The sequence below is a fragment of the Sinohyriopsis cumingii genome, chromosome 1 (genome assembly GCF_028554795.1).
Source record: "Sinohyriopsis cumingii isolate HCF-2022 chromosome 1, ASM2855479v2, whole genome shotgun sequence".
Taxonomy (NCBI): domain Eukaryota; kingdom Metazoa; phylum Mollusca; class Bivalvia; order Unionida; family Unionidae; genus Sinohyriopsis; species Sinohyriopsis cumingii.
Window position 1 is genome coordinate 17,698,202 of NC_142961.1, and position 26,116 is coordinate 17,724,317.

The window sequence follows — 26,116 nt, forward strand, 5'->3', positions numbered from 1 at the left end:
ATGGGATAAAGGTATATAGGCCTACCATCTTATTGCTGTATTACCATCTTATTGCTGTATGACCATCTTATTGCTGTATGGTGGGTTATTGATGGATTGGGATAAAGGTATGTAGGCCTACTATCTTATTGCTGTATGACCATCTTAATGATGTATGGTGGGTTATTGATGGAATGGGATGAAGGTATATAGGCCTACCATCTTATTGCTGTATTACCATCTTATTGCTGTATGACCATCTTATTGCTGTATGGTGGGTTATTGATGGAATGGGATAAAGGTATGTAGGCCTACTATCTTATTGCTGTATGACCATCTTAATGATGTATGGTGGGTTATTGATGGAATGGGATGAAGGTATGTAGGCCTACTATCTTATTGCTGTATGACCATTTTATTGCTCTATGACCATCTTATTGCTGTATGACAGGTTATTGATGGAATGAGATGAAAGTATGTAGGCCCTCCATCTTATTGCTGTATGGTGGGTTATTGATGGAATGGGATAAAAGTATGTAGGCCTACCATCTTATTGCTGTATGATCATCTTATTGCTGTATGACCATCTTATTGCTGTATGACAGGTTATCGATGGAATGAGATAAAAGTATGTAGGCCTACCATCTTATTGCTGTATGACCATCTTATTGCTGTATGGTGGGTTATTGATGGAATGGGATGAAGGTATGTAGGCCTACCATCTTATTGCTGTATGACCATCTTATTGCTGTATGGTAGGTTATTGATGGAATGGGATAAAGGTATGTAGGCCTACCATCTTATTGCTGTATGACCATTTTATTGCTGTATGGTGGGTTATTGATGGAATGGGATAAAGGTATGTAGGCCTACCATCTTATTGCTGTATGACCATCTTATTGCTGTATGACAGGTTATCGATGGAATGAGATAAAAGTATGTAGGCCTACCATCTTATTGCTGTATGACCATCTTATTGCTGCATGGTGGGTTATTGATGGAATGGGATGAAGGTATGTAGGCCTACCATCTTATTGCTGTATGACCATCTTATTGCTGTATGGTGGGTTATTGATGGAATGGGATAAGGGTATGTAGGCCTACCATCTTATTGCTGTATGGTGGGTCAATAATGGAATGGGATGAAGGTTTTCAGGCCTACAATCTTATCACTGTATGGTGGCTTCATTTTATTGCTCTCATTTAATGATGTAACAGAGGATAAAGGTATTACTGATTGCCTTTGATAATGAAGGTATTACAGATTGCCTTTGATAATGAAGGTATTACTGATTGTCTTTGATAATGAAGGTATTACAGATTGCCTTTGATAATGAAGGTATTACAGATTGCCTTTGATAATGAAGGTATTACAGATTGCTTTTGATAATGAAGGTATTACAGATTGCCTTTGATAATGAAGGTATTACAGATTGCCTTTGATAATGAAGGTGTTACTGACTGCCTTTGATAATAAAGGTATTACAGATTGCCTTTGATAATGAAGGTATTACAGATTGCCTTTGATAATGAAGATATTACTGACTGCCTTTGATAATGAAGGTATTACATATTGCCTTTGATAATGAAGGTATTACAGATTGCTTTTGATAATGAAGGTATTACAGATTGCCTTTGATAATGAAGGTATTACAGATTGCCTTTGATAATGAAGGTATTACTGATTGCCTTTGATAATGAAGGTATTACAGATTGCCTTTGATAATGAAGGTATTACAGATTGCCTTTGATAATGAAGGCATTACTGATTGCCTTTGATAATGCTAAGAATCAAACCAGTAACCCAATAACTACAAATCATTTATTGTGCTACCTCATAACTACAAATCATTTATTGTGCTACTATGTTATTGGAAAATACTGGTAATTTTTATCAAGAATAAAAGTTGATCTCTTTATATCCAGTACAATTTTTATCAAGAATAAAAGTTGATATCTTTATATCCAGTACAATTTTTTTTCAGGTCCAGAGCATGATCTCATGTGGATTCCATCCGAAATCCCACCAAATGTTTTCTTTTTAATGTCCACTCTGCCAGGAAGGGTAAGAAATAGTTTGAATAATAACTTTATAACAGAACATTTGATACAAGTATTCCTCTCATGCTTATGTGTGTTTACTACACTTGAATTGGTGCTCACAGCTCATGCTTAAAGGTGTTGCTACACTTAAATTGGTGTTCACAGCCCATGCTTAAGGGTGTTGCTACACTTAAATTGGTGTTCACAGCCCATACTTAAGGGTGTTGCTACACTTAAATTGGTGTTCATAGCCCATACTTAAGGGTGTTGCTACACTTAAATTGGTGTTCACAACCCATTCTTATGGGTGTTGCTACACTTGAATTGGTGTTCACATCATACGCTTATGGGTGTTTACTGCAGTTGAATTGTTGTTCACAGCCTGTGCTTAAGGGTGTTGCTATAATTGAATTGGTGTACACAGCATATCCTTAAGGGTGCTGTATGTGCATTGGTGTTCATAGCACATGCTTAAGGGTGTTTACTGCAGTTAGTGTTCACAGGACATTTCAAGATGTCGTATAATTGTTTAATTATTATTGTGATGTCAATTTCACGATGCAGAAATGTTAAAAGCACAGCACCATGAACAGTGGCAGAGACTGAACTTCAATATGACATGATAAACAGTGACAGAGATTGAATTTCATTTTGATGTAATTACAGTTTTGTTCTGTTTAGAAATAATGAAAAATATATATGCTTTTAAAAGAAAACATTTTTAGAATACTTTAGTAAATTTATTAAAAAATGTTACCTTCTGTACAAAATGTTATCACCACAGTTTCCATTTTAAATTGCCATGACCTTTTAAATACAGATGTAATTGTTCAGTGTAAATTTACTCAGCAATATAATTTTTTCATGATTTTAATCAGCAAAAAGATTATGGGTAAATATTTAACTAAGAGTAGCACATGAAAATGCATAGCAATCCATACATTTTGATATGAGTTTAGATTGGTTGGACCCTTAACTGTGTAAAAATATAAATTTTTGAACAATTTTAATACTCCAGCATTTCACAGGCACAGTTCTCAGATAGAACCAATAGTACAGTCTTGTGTTTTGGTATATTGAAACGAGCATTTAGATTGGTTGAAATCATATGTGAAGAAAACTAGTTGGTTCATAACACCAATAAGGAACTGTAACATATGTATTCATGTACCCATCTTATTTGCTTTGACAGTATTTGTCAACAGTGGTTAAAATATAGTTCTGTTATTTATTTTTTGAGATTCACTATTATTTCAATAAAAAAACTGTATTTAAAATTAAACTTATTTTACAGGATTTATGTTGTCCTGAAGACACTCTCCACATTAATGAATTTAGTGAAGCCATGGCCATTCATACAATATGAACTTGATTTTCAAGCTATATGACTTTATTAATGTGTAAAATAGGAAGTTCAGTTTATAAAAATTACCGTACTTCTCTGAAATTTTCCATTCACACAATAGAAGAAATCTAAACAAATTGTTTTCGTACAAATTAATAGGCCATGGAAGCAGTGAAGAAATTTGAATGGCCCACTGTTCATGTTGGACTCTTGAAAAGAGAAGAAAAAGAGGAATACATTTCGAAGTACCTGACAGAAATCTATGGCAAGACCCTAGATCAAGAACAGAAGGATAGGATTATAAAGTCTCCAAACACAGATAACCCCCTCTTCATGAAGGTTCTGCTTGATGAGGTGAGACAAACAGCTTAAAAAAATGGAGTAAATTGTAAATGGGCTAAAGGAACTTAAATGTCTATACTTGAAACCCATATAACATTCTAGATAATATAATTATGTATCTAGGTTACCTAAGTCACTGTTTACATGTTTCTGCTATTCTATGTAAGAAACAAAATTTGCTTGCATTGATTGTGGTGAGTTACCTGTCTTGACTGTTAGATTTTGCCACCTAGTGCCTTTCACTAGTAACACATACAGTAAAATTGTTAACCCAGTGCTATTTACTGATAGCTTGTACACTATATTATAGGATTGCTAGTTTAGTGCTATCCAGAGGCAGCCTGTACAGTAGGATTGTGAGCCTAGTGTTATTCACTGACAGCATAGACAGTAGGATTGTTAGCCTAGTGTTATTTGCTGACAGCCTAGACAGTTGGATTGTTAGCCTAGTTTTTATTCACTGACAGCATGTACAATAGGATTTATTAGCCTAGAGTTATACACTGGCAGCCCATGCAGCAGGATTGTTATCTTAGTGTTATTGACTGATAGCTTGCACAGTAGGATTGTTAGCCTAATGCTAACCTAATTCTACAAAATACTAGCCTATTTAATACATCCCTGTATTTAATTAATACTCAGGGGACTACACAGTTTATTCCTTTATGAACAGGTGTTCTTTATAAATAGGTTGAATATATAGGTAAAATTATGAAAAGAGTTTGTTACAACTCTGTGGTCATAAACTAAGTAACAGAAAGAAGCAAAACCAACAAGTTTTGTAAAATTTAACAAATAATTTAATTTTCTAAGTAATAAAATGAAAATGTAAGAGAAACTATGAATTAAATTTAAAATAGTCATAAAAGGTTCTACACAAGTAAAAAATAATTGAGTATTCTGAATGAATCCCAGGTCCTTGAATATGCTAATGTGTCAACAGTCTTGATATATCACAATGGCATGGTTCAGAACTCCTTTGAATAAATTCTCAATGGTGACAGAATAATATTTTAGTGCAAACAGTAATATGAGCACTTTGTATGTCCAGTGAATAATCCAAACAAATGTTTCCTCTCAAATTATATCTATACACAACATTAAACACATCCTCAGACAAATATTAAAATAAGAATATAAGAAATAAGAATTATAGGAATGAATTAATTGCTCAGTTCCCTCCTTTATACATTTCCAAGAGTCTATTACAATTATAGGTCACAATATAACCCTATGTGACAAACTTAGACCACTAAATGCCACATTTCACAATACCTTCTTACATCACAGTACTACAGCTCCGGTGGCCTAAGTGGTTAGTGCATCCACCTTGGATGCAGGAGGTCAAAGGACCTAACCCCAAGTGAGTCATACCAAAGACTTGTATGGTAAAAATCAAAATCACACACACATAGATCCTAGTTCTAAATCACCTGACTTGACCATTCAACCAAAGTTTTCTCCAAACTTATAATCAGATTTATTATTAATATTAATATTAAGGATTATAAACACCTATTTATAGATGCTATGGAATCTACAGTCATGTACCAGGATTTACACATGATATAGATATGTATAACATATTTCATAAATATCAATGTTTATGTGCAGGTTCCTTATATGTAGAGGTGTCTGCTAAGGCAAGTTTCACTGTGGTAATATTTATAAATTGTAATATTAAGACAGTATGGGCTGTAGCCTTCTTGTTTTAGGATCAAGAGTTTATGAATTTTAGCTTTTAAGGAGATCATTGGTTATGCAGCCTTTGACCAGTAGTTGCGTCCTGATACTCCATTGGACCTAGCTGCAAATGGGTATTTGCCTGTCATTAGGGGACATGAGTTTAGCCTTTGAGGGACTGGCAGCTTATCCATATTGAACGTTATGGTTTCTTGTCAGGACAAATAAGCTTTACTCTTATAAGGTACTATTGTGCTAAGGAAGATCCAACACTATTACTGTAATCCTATCATAAATCTATTTATTTCCCAAATCATCTGCAATACATAGTGGCATGTGATCTTCAATTTAATGAAATTTTTCTGTATTGTTGGAAAAAAAGTAACTGTAGCTTCATAGTGTAATTTTCCTGTGTTAGGTTCGTATGTATGGAACTTTCTCCACATTGACTCAGTACATAAAAGATTGCCTGGCCTTGGATGCTGTGTCTGACCTGTTCTCAAAGTTCATTGAAAGACTGGAAGAAGAGTTTGAGAAAGGAGTTAATGCACGGTAATTGCTGTTATTGCTATAATACTTTCTTTAACATTTTCACAACATACACCGCCAAACTTGAAGTCAAACCGAGGACTTTAAAACTTCATCTCAGTGTTCCACCACCACTGCTCTTTGATCATAAAGTAGTAATTTACTTGCTTTATACATATGCCAGTCAGGGTTTTTTCCCTAGTGCCAGCACCTCTATTGATTAGCAGTGTGTTTCTGAGTCACTTCATATCTCGATGTGTGTATATGTATGTATTTATAGGTGGGAAAGATTATCTTTTTCATCTAAAAAGATTTGATTCAAGAGGTAGTGGAGTTTACTTCCTGGAGCTATCCAGGCTTTCAAACTGTCTTGACACCTTCCTTCTCACAGAATTGAATTTAAATAAAAAAATTATTACATTATTACATGGCTTTCTTTTTATAATGCTTTTTATGGAAGACATAAATGTGACCTGTATTTAAGTGAGGGAACATTATATTGAGGGATGTTCTAACATGTCTGTTTTAGAGAATGGATTAAAACACAGAAATAGGTATTGAATTAAATGAAATCACCAAAAACTAAAACTAATTATAATAAGTAATGATTCTAAAATAAAATGTAACATTTTTAATGGGAACCAAGACCATACCTATAACAAAAGGGGTGCACTGAGGGTTTTTTATAATGTCTATACAAATGTAATTAATCAAGTTATGAGGAATCTGGAATTACTAAACCTCCTTGGTATATGAATACAATTCCTTTGCACCCCAAAAGATAATCTATTTTTTTTATTTACAGGAAAAATATTGTTCATGATGTACTGACAGCAGTGTGGTGTGCTAGCAGAGGTCTGTCAGAGAGTGAGATCACAGAATTTCTGAATGTAAGTTTCTCAAAAAACTTGTTCACATTTATAATGATTCAGCATTTTAAATTTATTGTAAACTTTGTATACATAACAAATTTGAATGGACTATAAGATTTGTATATATAACAAATTTGAATGGACTATAAGATTTGTATATATAACAAAGTTCAGGGGATATATAAGAAGATCCCATGAACAATGTAAACTTTGCATAAATAACAAAGTTGAGGGGACACAAAACTTTGAATATATAACAAGTTCCAGGGAACAATGTAAACTTTGTATAAATAACAAAGTTCTGGTGACACAAAACTTTGAATATATAACAAGGTCCAGGGAACAATGTAAACTTTGTATAAATAACAAAGTTCAGGGGACACAAAACTTTGAATATATAACAAGGTCCAGGGAACAATGTAAACTTTGTATAAATAACAAAGTTCTGGTGGCACAAAACTTTGAATATATAACAAGGTCCAGGGAACAATGTAAACTTTGTATAAATAACCAAGTTCAGGGGACACAAAACTTTGAATATATAACAAGGTCCAGGGGACAATGTAAACTTTCAAGAGACACTAAAACTGACCCCACTATAATGCGGTAGTTGGGAGCCATAGAACCCAACCGTGTTACAGACTGAACCATGTTATAAGCAACCAGGTCAGTTAGCTGAAGAAAATGATGCATGTACCCAAAACAAATTGCGGGGTGCGTGTGTAGGTAATAAATGCAGGTGGTAAAATATGTGCTTCATTGGCACAGTTACCATCACAAAATTGATGCATATTAAATGGGAAATACACCTGTAGTGAAAACAAAGAAAGCATATATAATATTTTACTTTCATTAAAGAACCACAGATTGGTCCAAATACGTGTATACTGTTTATATATACATGCCTCATGTATAGCATGAATAGAATATCAACACCATGTACACACCCATGAATCTCATCACATACATTGAATCCACAATATAAATAATTCCATCAAAAATATGCACACACAGAGATTTAAAATATTCAGAAATTTTGTCACAGGTCATATAGGTCTGATTTCACTGGATAAACATAGCACAATCATGTAAAGAATGATAAAACACATTTACTTTTCAGTACGTCCCAAGTCAGTAAAAGTTAACTTACATTTTAAGCTGCTGTAAGTAGCATTCATAAGCATAAACTTTTTCCCTGCAAAAAGAAAACTTTCATGACACAGTAAATGTATTCCAGTCACGTTAGAAAATGAAAACAAAAAATCCATCAGATTCCATTGCTTTTATTTAAGTTTGGTACTGACTTCCTTAGAAGAAAAGTTCTTTGTTTTTATTGAAGATTGTAGTTGGCTTTTTTTGATGAAGGGTGCACATGTTATTGAAGTCACTGCTAAAGGACAAATTTGGTGAACCAACCAAATGCCCATTTCTTATTGTGGCGGCAACATCAAATAATTGTATTGCATGATTGAGACTGATTTTTTTCCCAATTGCTCAATACATTTTCATAACAATCGGTGCTTCAAATGTAAGCTGTTTTCTTTGAAATTTCAGCAAACTATTTTATCTGGGTACATTTTTAAAAAAAGGAATTGGCCATCATTTGCTCACTTGTAGTTACTGTTCCTCCCTGCCTATTGAAAAGACCAACAAGTAAGGTGTTGTTTGTTTGTTTGTTTGTTTGTTTTTTACATTCATGGTAGCGCAGTGATGCTGCCTTCCATGCATGCGTCAGAAATTTAACAAAAGGTCAACAGACTATAGAGACATAGATGTTCTGGTCTGATGACAAGGATTAGTACAGAAATGTGAGTGTTTTGAAGGATTTAATTCTGAGTGAAAAGAAGAGGAATTTTACTTACCATCCTCATACAAATGTCAGTCTATGTAAATATATTAATTACTAGTGAGAAACCAAAAATCACGTGAAAGATAGATTACGATATAATGCCTTGTGTGGTTGATCTATGCTACCATAAATGTCAGTGACAAAAAAAGCAGATATCTCACAATATACAGTACTTATGCTCAATGTCAACATAAGCGGATTATGATATAACAATACACTGTTAAGATGGCTTGTCAGTATGGACAAAGAAATTGTTTATGTAACGATAGATAAATTTCAGTGCATTTTATATCAAGTTTACAGCTTCCTTTCATGGGATCTCTGAATTTCTCCACTCCAAACCAATGGTTTTATATGCAAGTTTAAACAGCCAACAATTTGCCAATAAAATAGATGGTATATTTTAATGCACTTAAGGAAAATAAAATCGCAGTTTGTGACATAGGCGAAGCCCTATGCGATCCCAGAATAAACTTTTTAAACATTAATTTTCGTACTTTTTCAGAGAAAAAACTATTTTTTCATGAAATAATTTTTTGTGTGTGTATGAGAAAAATACATGTATATAAATTTTCGGGAGCCATGTCACGACCGTGTTATATGTTAATTCGTGTTATAACAGAGCATGCTAATGCGGGATCACACTGTATATACAGATTTTTATATATAAGGAACTTAAATATGAATTATTGATCTTGCAGGATTGAAATAATACTCATCAGACATGACTTCTTAGTTTACCAGTTCTTCCTATATGTGTAGTTTACTATATTTTTTCAAAAGTAATTCCATATATCATATTCAGCATAATGCTTGAACATGCCTTAATAAACTGTCATTCATTATTTTGTTCAAAATTCTCATAAATTCACAGTATGATTAAAGGAGGTAAGCGGCTGCTAAAACCTGCATAAAATATTATTTGAATGGCACTTACCATCATACGGCCTGGTGTCTCTTTGCGATCTAACTTAACATGATACATGTCTGGTGTCTCATTGCCACCTAACTTAACATGATACATACCTGGTGTCTCATTGCCACCTAACTTACCATGATACATGTCTGGTGTCTCATTGCCACCTAACTTAACATGATACATACCTGGTGTCTCATTGCCACCTAACTTACCATGATACATGTCTGGTGTCTCATTGCTACCTAACTTACCATCATACATACCTAAATAGTGACATCACAGTATATGAATGGAAGATAGCCCTATGATCCAAAAACGAAACATCCCCTGGTAAGGATCAGTTAGGTTACATTATCTACAAAAAACTACCTATCAATATAACAATAGCCATAATCAAACTCTTTAAAAGGAGATGGGATAAAGGCCAACTACCCACCAAATGGAAACAGGCCATAGTAATACCAATCCCCAAGCTAGGTAAAGATCCCAACAACATAAATTCGTACCGACCCATCTCCCTTACAAACAATATTTGCAAAATAATGGAGACAATAATCGCAAATAGGTTAAAACACCACCTAGAAACTAATAACCTACTCTCCATAAATCAATGTGGCTTTCGGAACAAATGGTCCACAACTGACCAACTTCTCAGATTGGAAACAGACATCAAACTCGCTTTTAACGCACATAGGAAAACCGATCGCAACCTCATAGCGGTTTTTTTTAGACCTAGAAAAAGCGTTCGACCTAGTATGGACCAATGGACTAATGGCCAAATTAAACCAATTTGGAATAACTGGACGCTTGTTCAGCTGGATTGGCAATTTCCTCACAGGCCAGAAAATTACCACAAGAATAGGCAACACCCATTCGGAAGAATTTTCACTTGAAAATGGAACACCGCAAGGCAGTGTAATAAGTCCGTTACTATTTAACCTAATGGTAAATGACCTTGACCTCAATGTAGCCTCCACAAAAATAAACTTGTCACAATTTGCAGATGATAGTGGCATATGGAGGAATGGAAATCCTGCCAACAAAACAGTAGTTAAAAAAATCCAGCAGAGCCTAGACAACATAGGGAGATGGGCAGACAAATGGGGTTTCAAAATATCTCATGAAAAAACTGTGGCAATCATATTCACCCCCAAACGAAATAACAGCCTAGTCTATCCAAACTTCTATATACAAAATCAATTAATCAAATGCGTAACAGTAGTAAAATTCCTAGGAATGTTCTTTGACAACCACCTCACATGGAAACAGCACATTGAACAACTCACCCAGAATTGTAACAAAGATCTGAATTTACTCAGGAACATCACAGGGACTGACTGGGGATCCAACCAGGAAACCCTCCTCAGGATATATAAAAGCCTAATTAGATCAAAACTGGATTACGGTTGCCAAGCATATGACTCGGCTAAGCAGCCTGTACTACAAAAACTTGACACTATCCAGAGAAAAGCCTTGCTATTATGCTCAGGAACACTCCCCTCAACATCATTAGAAGAACTACAAACACTAACAGGAGAACTACCCTTAAAATTATGTAGGCAAGAACTGCTCCTCCAATACTCCATTCGATTAGATACCTACCCAGACAACCATCCCACCAAAATAGCTATAAATAAGTGTAAAGTTGTCTTCAAACTCAAAATCATACCTATCACACCAAGTGGCAAAGTAATCCTTGAACTATGAGAAAAGATACATCTACTAAAAAAGCAGGTAACAAACAATACAGACCAGAACAAATCACCATGGTTACAAAAACCACCAAGGATTAACATTGAAGCTACCAAATTAGGCAATAAAGAAGGACAAGAAAACTTACTAAAACCTGTACTGGTAAACGAAATCAACCAAAAATACCTGGACTATGTTAAAATATATACCAATAGATCAAAAACAAACAACCCACCAAGAACAGCAGCAGCAATAGTCATCCCTGAATTCAATATACAAACGGGATCCAGATTACCTGACTATTGCTCCATTTACACCACTGAATTCTGGGCTATACTTGAATCACTACAATGGATCAAAGACAACCAAATACCTAAAGCAGTCATTATAAGCGATTCCCTAAGCGTTATCAAATCGATCCAAAATCGCAATACACACTCTAGGGAACAATTCCTCGACAGATGCACTAAAGATGCACTGTCCATTTGATGTGCATACATCCTCCCTTAGAGTGAAGAATTGTCAGTATTATCCAATTCCATGTGCAACTTGCATTTTCCTTGGTATTTTATGTGAAAAACAAGTATAGATAGTTCAACTTTTTCATACATGATTATTACATTAGAGTGGGGTGAGAGGGTAAGGATTGCATAATCAAAATTAGTTTTACCCCTTTTATAATTACATTTTAATTGTAGCAATAGCTTATTCATAGCTATTATTAAGCCAAATTTGTCAGTAAGGAGTGTTGTCTAATGCTCTGTTAAACTGATAAAAAAAAGAAAACGAAAAGTACTCGCATGTGGTGGAGAGGTCTCTGTTATGGAATGTTGGTACATGTACATGTATTTCTCAGGACCACATGTTGTGCTGCAATGATGGGACCCAGAGAAAGATTGTCTGTACTTTGTTGTGATAACAAACTGATGTAAAAGGAGCAAAAGGTAGTATGGGAGTGTCATAATGCTGCCTTCATCATGTCCTCCATGGAAGAGTGATTAAGGTAGGCCCAGGAGGTAGGAACAGCTCAAACCTCATGGACTCTAAGTTTCATAAAGGAAAGGTCTTGATCAGTAAGAGACTGGTATTCTCTTTTGATTGTAGTGACGATTCACTGTGAAATACTGGCAGCTGAAATGTCTATGGAACCGTTGAGAGGGAAGAAAAGACACTTCCTACCCTTTCTTTTTCTTTTGGATGCCTTAAAATTGAAATAGAGTGCCTTCATGGGACATAAAAGTCTATCTGTATCATCAGTACCACAGATTCCACTGAGACTGGGGTTTTCTATTGGTAGTGGAGCTATGCAAGGTAATTGATATTTGGCTAAAATCCTGATTGACAAAAGAGGAAAACCGAATCATAATTCCCATTAAACCAGAAACACCCAGTGTCAATAGATAAGGTCTGAATCTCACTTTGTCATCACGCTAAGATGAGGGCAAGTAGAAACACAGTCTTGTGAATGAGGTCCTGGAAAGAAGCCTCACTCACTGGTTTATAGGGGGTTTTGGTTAATGACCATAAAACAAAAGAAAGATTCCATCTAGGTGTAAGAGAATGCAAGACAGGTCTTTACACCTCAAAATACATAATAAGATCAATAAAGTGCAAATCTGAACCAATTACTTTATAATGCCTTGATAAAATTTAAGTCTTTGAAATAGCAGCTTTATAACCTTTTATACTGGATACTGAGCATGTTTTGTTCTCAAAGAGAAAAGGAAAGCAGCAAAAGGAAGTTATAGAGGGGCAGCTATAATCAACACATTTCCTACTGCACCAGTCTCAGACGATTCTCCACCTTGTACCATTGGCTTTTGACTGCACCAATCTCAGACGATTCTCCACCTTGCACCATTGGCTTTTGATACAGAAGCTCTTCTGGCCTGAAGTATACAACTGGCAACTCAGCCAGAAAAATTGTGCTGGCAGATAGAGCCAAGTGTGAAAGTGGAGAATTTGTTTGCTGTTGTAGAGGCGGGATCCCCTGTGTTGTGACAGAAGATCCCTCCTGAGAGGAAGAAACCTGGGTCAAGCGATCAGTAGGCCGAGAAAATCATTGAACCATGAGCACTGAGGTCACAGAGTGGCTATGAGAATGATCTATACAGTGGAAGTTCTGACTTTTTGCAGAACTTGAGGAATCAGTTGGAAGGGTGGGAAAGCATAAATTAACTGCCCATGCTCATTGGACAGGAGAAATGTAAAATGGAATTCTGTTGTTGCCACAAATAGATCCACTACTGGAGTCTGTTGTTGAGACTGGTTGCAAATAGATCCACTAGGGGCCTTCCCAACAGTAGGAACAGGGACCCTGTAACAGAGCGGTGAAGAGCCCATTGCATGATAATGGCTTTGCCATTTCTGGAAAGACCGTCTGCCAAAACATTCTTCTTGCCTGGAATATGCTGAACTGTGAGTGTTATGTTCTCCTAACAAAGATTCTCTATCAACACTGATCTTTCTAGGACCAGCATTTCATCACCATTTGCAGTGGTGGATGAATCAGGACAGATCCATGATTGGAGTCTCCATGCATGCACCTGAACCCAGCTCCTATCTATTTGTCAATGCTTCAGATTCTGGTTGGGGTACTCATTTAGAACCAGATGGTATAATTCTACAGGGACATTGGACCCCATCCGAATCATCCCTCCACATAAACAACCTAGAAATGAAGGCTATATACCTAGCATTGCAAGGGTGCATCGAGAGAGTAAGGGGTTGATGTTTCATGGTCACGTCAAACTACACATTCATCATAGCTTATCTCCAAAGTCAAGTAGGCACACATGCCCCTTCTCTTTTGTAAAAGTCTGGAACCTTCTGCAATGCCCCACCCTGGAGAACATAACACTCACAGATGGTGTGATTTTTTGGGCATGAAAAACGAGCTTAACAGTAGGTATGGGTAAGCTATTGCTGCTATTAAAACAATATGTTTGTATTAAGTGTGACTTGACTTCAGCTTATGTTGATACAGTATGTTTGTATCAAAGGTGACTTGTCTTCATTGTTGAAAACTGGCAATATACATATTAATGAGTATGAAATATTTGGAAATTGTGCAAGGCACCAAAATACATGCACACAAAAATGTCTCTGTCTCTCTCAGTGGTTAGCATGGCAGACTCCCTGTATTGGCTGCCATGATGTGTCAGCATGTGTCCCTAGTCAAAAACTTTACTAGTATTTCCTCAGCACTGATAACCTTTCATGTGCTGATGTGCTGTTAAATACAGTCAGTCAGTCAGTAAACCAATCATTAACTCTTTTGCATTATTATGTCATTTTTATGATGCTTTTGCCTGTATCATTGTGATTTTCATTTATTAAAGACACATGATCACATTGTATCCAGGGTAAAAAAAACATGATGATAATGTTTTGGCCAAATATTTATTACTAAAATGTATAGTTCATACATTATCCTGGTGACTACATTGTCACCAAAAAATTTCTTATTTTTAGACAAGAAATTATAACTGAAAGAAACTGAAGTATACTTTCTGTCCTGAATTTTACAAGATATCAGTCAACTTTCACCATGTATTTACAAGCTATCAATCAACTTTCACTGTTTATTTACAAGTTGTCAATCAGCTTTCACCATGTATTTTCAGATTTCCAATCAGCTTTGGTCTCCCTTTTACATTAGTCTGTCAGGAGGGTTGATCAATCGAAATGGAATCCTAAACTTCTCTCATGATCACATGCGCCAGGCAGTGGAGAAACGGTACCTTTCTACTACAGAGAGCAAAAGACAGATCTACTTAAAGCTTTCTGACTACTTCATTCATTTGCCGCTTAGTGACAGAGCGGTAAGTTTAAGCAGTCTGAACATTAATGCAGTGTTTCTCTAGCCTGGAAGTTCTAGGGGTCAAGAGTACCCAACCCATATGTGAAATGGGGTTCAAAATCAATTTCAGGTTGTCAAAAGCACCCCTCTATGCAAAATTGAGAGTAATTTATTGTATGTATGTATGTGTGTATGTGTGTGTGTGTGTGTGTGTGTGTGTGTGTGTGTGATGAAGAACTCAAGAAAAGGTTAAGACTATATTTGAGAAAACCTGCAGTATCTGTGTAATTGTAATTCTCCATTCAGTTAGAATTTCACTTTTCAAAGGCTTCATAGTTACATGTATACTGGTTTTCCTTTGACCTTTGACTCTCAGTTGCCTCAGATTTAGCATCTCCTGAAAATGAATACAATGGTTCTGGTTCCAAGGTCCATGATTCAGACTGATTCAATAGCCAGATGAAAATAATTAAGTCAAGTACCATTTCATGGGCAGTTTCAACATAATAATTACAGCAAAATATTCAGAGCAAGGCAAAATTGAGTCAGTTCAGTCATCCTTCTGTCCAGTTCCATCATGTAGTTAATATATGATCTGTCATTCAAATGCTTTTGCAGTACTTAGCATGCAAATAAAGTGCTTTGTTGACATTGCATTGCCTAATACCCATTCGGGATCATGAGTGCATGAGGGAAAATGTGGTAACTGATATTTGCCAGGGACAAAATGCCTTAAATATGCAACAACATGCACAAGATGACAAGATAATAATACTCTCTCCAATTACTTTGACACCAAATAACAGAGTGCTAAGATATATTTTGGTCTAAGTATGTAAATTGGATTGGACAAAAGTGCACAGAAATGGAGAACAGTCTGATAAAGAATAACAGCAAAAAGGCATTCCAAATTGTGAAAGACCTCACCAGACAGAAACAACAAAGAGTCAGTACCATTCAAGACAAAAATGGAAAATGCCTCACAGAAGTGAGTGACATTGCAGAAAGATGGACTGAGTATTGCAAAGAACTCTACAACCATCAGTCCACAGGAGACCCAGAGGTGCTTGAAGTTCATAATCCACAAATGATGATGACTTCCCCATTCTCAAAGAAGAGGTGGAGTCAGCAATAAGAGCACTGAAGAATGGGAAGGCAGCTGGAGTAGACAACATCCCAGCTGAACTTACCAAGAATGGGGGAGAATCAGTGAAAGAGCTGCTAACAAAAATCTGCAACAAGATCTGGCAGACAGGTGAATGGCCAACACAATGGACCCAGTCACTGATTATAACACTTCCCAAAAAAGGCAATCTCCAGCTGTGCCAAAATTACAGAACTATCAGTTTGATCAGCCATGCTAGTAAGGTAATGCTGAAGATCATCTTGAACAGACTGAAACCACAAGCAGAAGAAATAATCGCTGAAGAAAAGGCAGGGTTCAGGAGTGGAAGAAGCACAACAGAAATATTCAATCTCAGGGTTCTGTGCGAAAAGTACTCACAACACCAACAAGACATCTATCATGTGTTCATAGATTTCAAAAAGGCCTTTGACAGAGTGTGGCATGAGGCATTGTGGGCCACAGTGAAGAAGTATAACTTGGGTCAAAAGTTAACCAATACCATCAAGCAGCTGTACGCCAAGGCTACCAGTGCAGTAATTGCCCAAGGTGCTGTGGGGGACTGGTTCCAGACAACAGTGGGAGTGCGTCAAGGCTGTCTCCTGTCACCCACACTTTTCAACATCTACTTAGAGCATATCATGAGCAAAGCCCTGGAAAACCACTGTGGGACAGTCAGCATTGGAGGGTGTAACATCACCAACCTCCGCTTTGCAGACGACATTGATGGGCTGGCAGGCAGTGAAGACGAGCTAGCCACCTTAGTGAAGAACTTGGATGAAACATCTTCCAGATTTGACATGGAGATAAGCGCTGAGAAGACAAAACTGATGACAAATAGTGGCAAACAAATCTCAGCCAAGATTAAAGTCAGAGGACATGAACTGGAAACAGTGAGCCAGGTCAAATATCTTGGTTCCATAATCACTGAAGAGGGATCAAGAGCAGAAATTTTGTCAAGAGCAGCACAAACAATGGCAGCTATGTCAAAGCTAAGACCCATCTGGAGAGACAAGAATATCTGTCTGAAAACTAAAATCAGACTATTGCGAGCTCTAGTCATCTCAGTCATTTTGTACTCATGTGAGGCATGGACCCTGACAGCAGAATTACAATGAAGAGTCCAGTCACTTGAAGTGAGAATATGCTACAGAACCATCCTTGGCATCTCTTACATGGACCACATCACCAATGTAGAAGTGCATAACACCATCAGGCACGAAGTAGGCCAATATGAGGACCTCCTCACCACCGTCAAAAAGAGAACGCTGAAATGGTATGGCCATGTCACTAGAGCCAACAGTCTATCCACAACAGTCCTGCAGGGCAGCATCCAGGGTGGCAGAAGGAGAGGTAGACAGAGAAAAAAGTGGACTGACAACATCACAGAATGGACCAGGAAAAGTTTTGCGGAGACACAGGCATTTGCACATGATCGAGACAAGTGGAGGGAACTGGTGAGATGTTCAGCAGCACAGTGCCTCAACGACCACACTAGGTCATGAGACTGATGATGATGATGATGAAGTATGTAACACCATATACTGACCCACCTAGCTGATTTAGATCTTTTTGTATGATGGTATGGTGCCTGAATATAGAGGAAAAGGTGTTGGGTTCAATCCTTGGTGATATCAGTGGGTTCAATCCTTGGTGATATCAATACATTATTCCAAATCCGTTAATCAGTTTAGTCTCATAGTCTATTTAGATTTATAAAGATCTTGAAAAATTACTTTTAATGATGTTATGCATGTCCTCTGCTCCAGTTTAATAGGGGCATCTGTATCCTGTGCTCTGGTTTAATGGGTTATCTGTGTCATATGCTCCAATTTAATGGGGGTATCAGTGTCCTGTGCTCCAGTCTAATGGGACTATCTGGTTCTGTGCTCCAGTTAATAGAGGTATGCATGTTCTGTGCTCCAGTTTTATGGGGTGTCTGTGTCCTGTGCTCCAGTTTCTTCTATTGTATCTGATTACATTTGTGTGGCATCATAATTAGGCCTCCATAAAGTACACTAGTCCTATACATAACTCAGTAGTTTTATTCCCTTGTTATGTACATCCATGACAAATACAGTGTATTATTCCCTTGTTATATACAACCCATACATAGTACAGTACTGTGTATTATTCCCTTGTTATATACAACCCATTCATAGTACAGCACTGTGTATTATTCCCTTGTTATATACAAGCCATTCATAGTTCAGTACTGTGTATTATTCCCTTGTTATGTACAACCCAGACAATATAGTGTATCTTACATACACCAGAGTTTTAGCATGCAGTTGTGTTGCATTGTTTATATATGTGAAACTTGTATGTGCTAATGAATGTACATGTTGTTTTGCTTATTGAAATAGAAAATCTTTCCTCATGTTTTGGTAAAATGTCTGAAATCTGGTGACAATTTATTACCTGTGTTCAGTACAACCTTCATCAGCTAGATCAAGAAATGTACATTAATTAAGGGCCATATCACTCACATGTCTTTGTGTAATTAAGCATGGCACTAAACATATAATTTATATGTCTGTACAATTAGGCATGGCCCTAAATAGGTAATGTATATGTCTGTACAATTAAGCATGGCACTAAACATATAATTTATATGTCTATGTAATTAGGCATGGCCCTAAACAGATAATGTATATGTCTGTACAATTAAGTATGGTCCTAAACATATAATTTATATGTCTGTGTAATTAGGCATGGCCCTAAACAGTTAATGTTTATGTCTGTACAATTAAGTATGGCCCTGAACATATAATTTGTATGTCATTGGGATTAGGCATGGCCCTGAACAGATAAAGTTAGATGACAAACTTTTTTGGAGAACTAAAAAAATTAATAAGTTGATTGATTGTATGTGAGAATAACAGTTTATATTTGCAATGTTCAAAATATATCTTTAGCCCTCCAGCTTTGCCTGTTGAGTTCCAAATTTTTCCCCTTGAGTTCCAAATCTTCTGTTGTTTTCCAGAAAATATTTGAATTTTAGCAAACTTGTATCTTGTACATAATGTAGAACCTATTTGTGCTAAGTTCAGAACTATGGATTAATTCAGAAATGTGGATTTATTCAGAAAATTATCCTAATTTTAATAATGTTGTATGACACACTACAGGTTGAAGAGCTTCCTAACCTACTATTGAGGGCAGGTGAGAGGGACAGACTGAAGATTACTATTTCAAACCTGGAAGTTTTCTCTCGTCTTATGAAAAGTGAGGATGGAAAATTTGAGCTTATCAAAGCATGGCAGTCAGTAAGTTTAACATCTGCTGTTATAAAGTTCAAATTTATTGATACTCTCATTTCCTTGCTAGTAATGTTGCAGGAAAATATTTCATTCATTTGTGTATTTGTATTTAGAGACTCTTCCAACTGTATTTTGAGAACAGGAGGAAAACATCAAAAAGTAAGTAGTAACTCTGATATGCTTGTAATAGGTAAATCACCATCACTTCAGTATGATTAGTTCACATTGGCCCATTTCTGTATGATTAGTTCACATTGGCCCATTTCTGTATGACTAGTTTACATTGGCCCATTTCTGTATGATTAGTTCACATTGGCCCATTTCTGTATGATTAGTTCACTTTGGCCCATTTCTGTGTGATAACTTCACTTTGGCCAATTTCTGTATGACTAGTTCACATTGGCCCATTTCTGTACGATTAGTTCACATTGGCCCATTTCTGTATGATTAGTTCACTTTGGCCGTTTCTGTATGATTCATTCACATTGAACCATTTCTGAATGATTAGTTCACTGTGGCCCCATTTCTGTACAGTTCCTTCACATTGTCCCATTTCTGTACGATTCATTCACTTTGGCCGGCATTTCTATACAGTTTATTCACATTGGTCCATTTCTGTACGATTCATTCACATTGGTCCATTTCTGAATGATTTGTTAACATTGGTCTATTTCTCTATGATTCATTCACATTGGTCCATTTCTGAATGATTTGTTAACATTGGCAATTTTCTGTATGATTAGTTCACATTGTCCCTATTCTGTATGATTAGTTCACATTGTCCCTATTCTGTATGATTAGTTCACATTGTCCCTATTCTGTATGATTAGTTCACATTGTCCCTATTCTGTATGATTAGTTCACATTGTCCCTATTCTGTATGATTAGTTCACATTGTCCCTATTCTGTATGCAGAAACTTCCTACTTTTTGATCTATTTGTCCACCTTCAACAACTGCTTCAATGGAGTATTAGGAAGGGCATAAAGCTGTTCTCTCAGTCCATATCCTAAGCTTTTAGTAATGTATTGGAGTCCTGATAAATGAAATTAACAGAGCCATACAGTAAGCATAGGTCTTGATAGGATTTTTAAGCTATGAGTCCATGACTCCTACTGGTATTTTGGGAAAAATTGGAGTCCCACCAGCAATAGTTGCAGTCCCTTCCCAGAAGCATATTGGGCATACATGAAGTGGCTAAATTTCCAGATAAGGAGAACCAGTGGTTGCCACTAAATTTAATTTTCTAAAATCTTTATACTACTGTCATTTAGTTCTTTTATATCCATTAGAGTGAGACTGAATTATGTCAGACCAAGAAAGGTCTTATATCATACACCAAGCTAGGCACCACACACTGAATTTCATCACAATCTCTGCCAGTTTGCTGTTTAACCCCAAAATACTTATTCAAATTTGCAATGGTATTTTGTTGAAGTCTCTATGTATCTTGATTTTGAGGTCACATGCACTACTTATTTAGCTACACTTGGAAATGAACACAGTAATGAAAATTAAATTTGTTCATTTTTTTGATGTACTCTGATAATGACCACATGGACATCACTGGGCCTTACTGCCTCTGAATTCAGTTATTGTAAATATCAGTAAATTTCCCACCACTCAGCAGCTAGTTGAAGTCTTTGAACTTTCCACCCAGCTATTGCATCATGTTCTTCTGATGTACTCTTTCAATGGCAACATGTACCTCTGGGGGTCTTTCAGCCACTGAATTGTCTTATTGTAAATATCAGCATGGCTAAAATGATAAATTGTTCAACATAAGTTCCCACTCAGTAGCAGATGGTTGAAGCAGGAATGGCAAGGCTTTGAATTTGCCTTCAGCTATTGTGTGAGTATGGAGGAGTTCTGTGTAAGTGATTTTCTGCATCCCAGATAAAAATTTGTATCCAAATATGTGTGATTAAGCATTTCTGAGACCTCTGAGTAAGTACCTTTTTAGGGTCCTGTTAGATGAAATTGGTAAAGTCCTGTAGTAAATAATTTATTAGGGCCTCTATGATGAAATCAGCAGAGCCCAATATTAAACTAATTTATTAGAGTTCTGTTAGACGAAGTTGGCAGAGCCCTGTATTAATTAATTTATTAGAGTTCTGTTAGAGGAAGTTGGCAGAGCCCTGTATTAATTAATTTATTAGAGTTCTGTTAGAGGAAGTTGGCAGAGCCCTGTATTAATTAATGTATTAGGGTCCTGTTAATGAAGTCAGCAGATCCTGTGGTATGCAATCATGTCAGTCTGTCAATCCATCTAGTTGTTCATCTGTCAACAATTTGGTTTCCACAATATAACTTTGGTGGGAATTATAACCAAATTTGGTATGCAGCTTTATTATTTAGAAGCATTATGGCCTCCGATTGCTTGTCTTTAACAGGAGTGTTGGATTTCAGCCATATTTGGCATGAATCTTTCAGATTAGACCTTGATTAAGTTCAGTTTCCAGTGTTCCACAAAATGTACAGGTAATTATGCCCCTTAACTGGCCATTCTCCTGGCTTTAGTTTCCACAGCAAATAATTTCCAAAGGTTGTTAAGTTTCAACCAGATATGGATTCACTATTGATGAGACTTCTCAGAGTTCAGATTTATGCATCTGACAAAGTTTTCAAGGGTTATGACCCCTGATTGCCTGTCCTCATGACCTTGTTTTGTGCTGCAAGGATCATTGGATTTCATTCTTATTTGACATGCAACTTTATAATAATGAGACTTTGAATGAGTTCAATCTCCATTATCCCTTGTCAGACTTCATTTACAGGAGTTATGTCTTTTTTTGTTTGTCCTCCTGACTTTAGTTTCTGCAGCATAGCTTCACCAAGGATTGTTGGATTTAAACCAAATTTAATATTTTACTTATTATTGTTGAGACCTTGACAGATTTTAATTTCCAGTTTCCTACAACTTATTTTATAAGAGTTATGGCCCATGATTGCCCATACTCCTAACTTTGGTTTCTACAATGTAAATTTACTAAGGATTTCAACCAAATTTAGTATGAAACTTTATTTAACTTAGACATTAAATGATTTTGATTTCTAACATTCCATAAAATCTTGTGCATGTATTATGGTCCATAGTTGTCTCTTCTCCTGGCTTTTGTTTCTGCAGCATTTCTTTACTGAAGATGGTTTGATTTCAGCCAGTTTTAGCAGCATGCAGCTTTATATTGGTAAGACTATCAATTACCTTCTTCCACAACATTATGTGTAATGGCCACATGCTGAACATATTATAGTGAGAAGAGACTTTGGTGATGCGTTCTAATAGCTCAAGTCTTTTTTCTATTCACTAGTCCAGTGATCACTCTATGCCTAATAGATAAACAATCCATCAACACTCATCCCTAGTCAATTCAAATGGTACACAGTATTTTGTGAGTTCCACATTTTATGTGTATTATAACAAACAGCATCGACCCAAGTGTACCACTGTATAATACCTGTTATAGACCCAGATGCTGAATTGCATGGTGCCAGCATAGGTCCAGATCTACCATTGCATGGTGCCAGCTTACATCCAAATCTACCATTGCATGGTGCCATCATAGATCCAGATCTACCATTGCATAATGCCAGCACAGATTCAGATCTACCATTGCATAATGCCAGCATAGATCCAGATCTACCATTGCATAGTGCCAACATAGATCCTGATCTACCATTGCATGGTGACATCATAGATCCAGATCTACCATTGCATAATGCCAGCATAGATCCAGATCTACCATTGCATAGTGCCAGCACAGATTTAGATTTACCATTGCATGGTGCCATCATAGATCCAGATCTACCATTGCATGTTGCCAGCACAGATTCAGATCTACCATTGCATGGTGCCAGCATAGATCTAGATCTACCATTGCATGGTGCCATCATAGATCCAGATCTACCATTGCATGGTTCCATCATAGATCCAGATCTACCATTGCATGGTGCCATCATAGATCTAGATCTACCATTGCATGGTGCCATCATAGATCCAGATCTACCATTGCATGGTTCCATCATAGATCCAGATCTACCATTGTATGGTGCCAGCATAGATCTAGATCTACCATTGCATGGTGCCATCATAGATCCAGATCTACCATTGCATGTTGCCAGAACAGATTCAGATCTACCATTGCATGGTGCCATCATAGATCTAGATCTACCATTGCATGGTGTCATCATAGATCCAGATCTACCATTGCATGGTGCCAGCACAGATCTAGATCTACCATTGCATGGTGCCATCATAGATCCAGATCTACCATTGCATGGTGCCATCATAGATCCAGATCTACCATTGCATGGTACAATTGCTTCAGTGGATTAGACCTAGAAATCATTCAACTTCTGAGTTTGAGTTTGAGCTTTAGATTTTGTTTCATTCAACCAAAAAGGAATTTGCCTTTTCAGGATGACTTTTGATTGTCTCAAAGTGACAGTTCAGTTTTAAAACTCAAGCTTATTTTCTCCAGATGCAATATTACTGAACGTCTTCAGTTTAAGTGTGCACTCAGACTCAACTTTTGGATGGACAGTAATGAGTAAATTGATTAAAATGAATGGTAATATGGTTACCTGGTAATGAGTATATTGATTAATATGGATGTTAATATGGATGCATAGTAATGAGTTTATGGGTTAATATGGATTTTAATGTGGATACATGGTAATGAGTTAATTGATTAATATGAATAGTAATATGGATGCAAAGTAATGAGTAAATTGATTAATATGGGTGTTAATATGGATGCATAGTAATGAGTAAATTGATTAATATGGAGGGGGCCCTGAGTGGCCAAGTTGTCTAAAGTGCTCATCATTCTGGATCACTGCCATCTCACCTCTGTCTGTGTGGGTTTGAGTCTCAGGCTCGGCTAATGTGGGTACGTGAGAAAGCTTGCCAGTAGCTTCTCATGGGTCGGTGGTTCTTCCCTGGGTTTTCCAGGGTTCTTCTTCCACCATTTATACTGGCCGCCATGTATAGCCTATCCTGTGCTGAAAAATGGCATTAAACCCTACAACAACAACAGCAACAACATTAATATGGATGGTAATATGGATGTATAGTAATGAGTAAAGTGATTAATATGCAGAATGTGTTGAGCACATTGGTTGAAAACTGCTATTAAATATTGTTGGTTGATTATATCAAAGCTACATTTGACGATTTTCATAGAAATGATATTTTAGTTGGAGGGCACCCTCATGTTGAGGATCTTGTGAATACATGGTCAGACTTGACACTTTCACACAAAATGGCTTTGACTCTTATATACTGGGTCATTATGCTGCTGGAAATTAATGTCTATGTTGTTCACAGATGGGCAAATAATACACTGGTAAATATTTTTATATAATACACTGGTAATTATGTAAATATTATTATGTAATAAACTGGTAAATATTGTTATGTAATACACTGGTAAATATTGTTTTGTAATACACAGGTAAATATTATGTTACATACTGGTAAATATTGATATGTAATATGCTGATTAATATTTTTATGTAATACACTGGTGAATATTGTTTTGAAATACACAGTTAAATATTATGTAATACACAGCTAAATATTATGTAATACACAGCTAAATATTATGTAATACACTGGTAAATATTGTTATGTAAATTATGTTTTGTCCTCAGGTTGGGGACATCAGCTTGACAGAGGAAGCCTATCTACAAGCAGTTGAGAAAATGGATCCTCAGGAGCTGGAACAGGAAAAATGTATCGACCTTTTCCGTAAACTTGGTTCCCTCTTCATTGAGCTAGGGTTACTGGAGTCTGCCAGGTGAAACATCAGTGTTACATATAAGTAAACTGTAGGAAGCAGCATAAGTGGCAGTACAGCGGTGATAGTAGTAGTAGTAGTAGTAGTAGGATGGGTAGCAGTGTACTAATAGCATAACCTGTCTACAAACTTCTATTTATTGCGGTGGAATTGGTGGAGTTTTGAGCTGACATACTAATATTGCAAATAAATAAAGTGTAGAATTTGCAGTATAGTAGTGATTGGGTGTTATTTTGGGTGACTGTAGCAGTACTAGTAGCAGCAGTATAGATATGGTATTTAATGACAGCAGTATAGATATGGTATTTAATGACAGCAGTATACATATGGTATTTAATGACAGCAGTATAGATATGGTATTTAATGACAGCAGTATAGATATGGTATTTAATGACAGCAGTATAGATATGGTATTTAATGACAGCAGTATAGATATGGTATTTAATGACAGCAGTATAGATATGGTATTTAATGACAGCAGTATAGATATGGTATTTAATGACAGCAGCAGCACAGAAAAAATCTTTTGTTTGATATTTAACTTGACATTTTCTGAGAATAATCTGATGCAACCTTAAAACATCACTAAAAGCATTAGTAGCAACAGTAGTAGTAGTACAAATATTAGTAGTAATAGTAGTAATGGTAGTAGTAGTAGTGGTAATAGTAGTAGTGGTGGTAGTAGTAGATGTTATTATGATACAAACTGTAGTGTTCTAACATGAGCTCATTTTGTTGTTGCATAGAGAAAAGAGATATCTTGCAAAATTTATTTCCCATTTTAGAGGCATGTGTCATCACTGTAATGCTCATCATGATCTATATTGTGACATCAGCACATGAGCGTACCAATGGCTGAACAAGATGTTCACAAAC

At 36.3% G+C, this 26,116-nt stretch overlaps 1 protein-coding gene across 1 annotated transcript in view; it reads left to right on the top strand.

The window, feature by feature from the left end:
- LOC149806502 (uncharacterized) overlaps window positions 1–26,116 on the top strand; it is a 145,113-nt gene that overhangs the window by 99,537 nt on the left and 19,460 nt on the right. Inside the window, exons 23-29 of the mRNA XM_089953913.1 lie at window positions 1,965–2,044; window positions 3,527–3,721; window positions 5,811–5,944; window positions 6,726–6,810; window positions 14,879–15,076; window positions 19,309–19,446; window positions 25,095–25,240. Coding sequence (XP_089810039.1) covers window positions 1,965–2,044; window positions 3,527–3,721; window positions 5,811–5,944; window positions 6,726–6,810; window positions 14,879–15,076; window positions 19,309–19,446; window positions 25,095–25,240 — 976 coding nt within the window. The remainder of the gene's footprint in view (window positions 1–1,964; window positions 2,045–3,526; window positions 3,722–5,810; window positions 5,945–6,725; window positions 6,811–14,878; window positions 15,077–19,308; window positions 19,447–25,094; window positions 25,241–26,116) is intronic.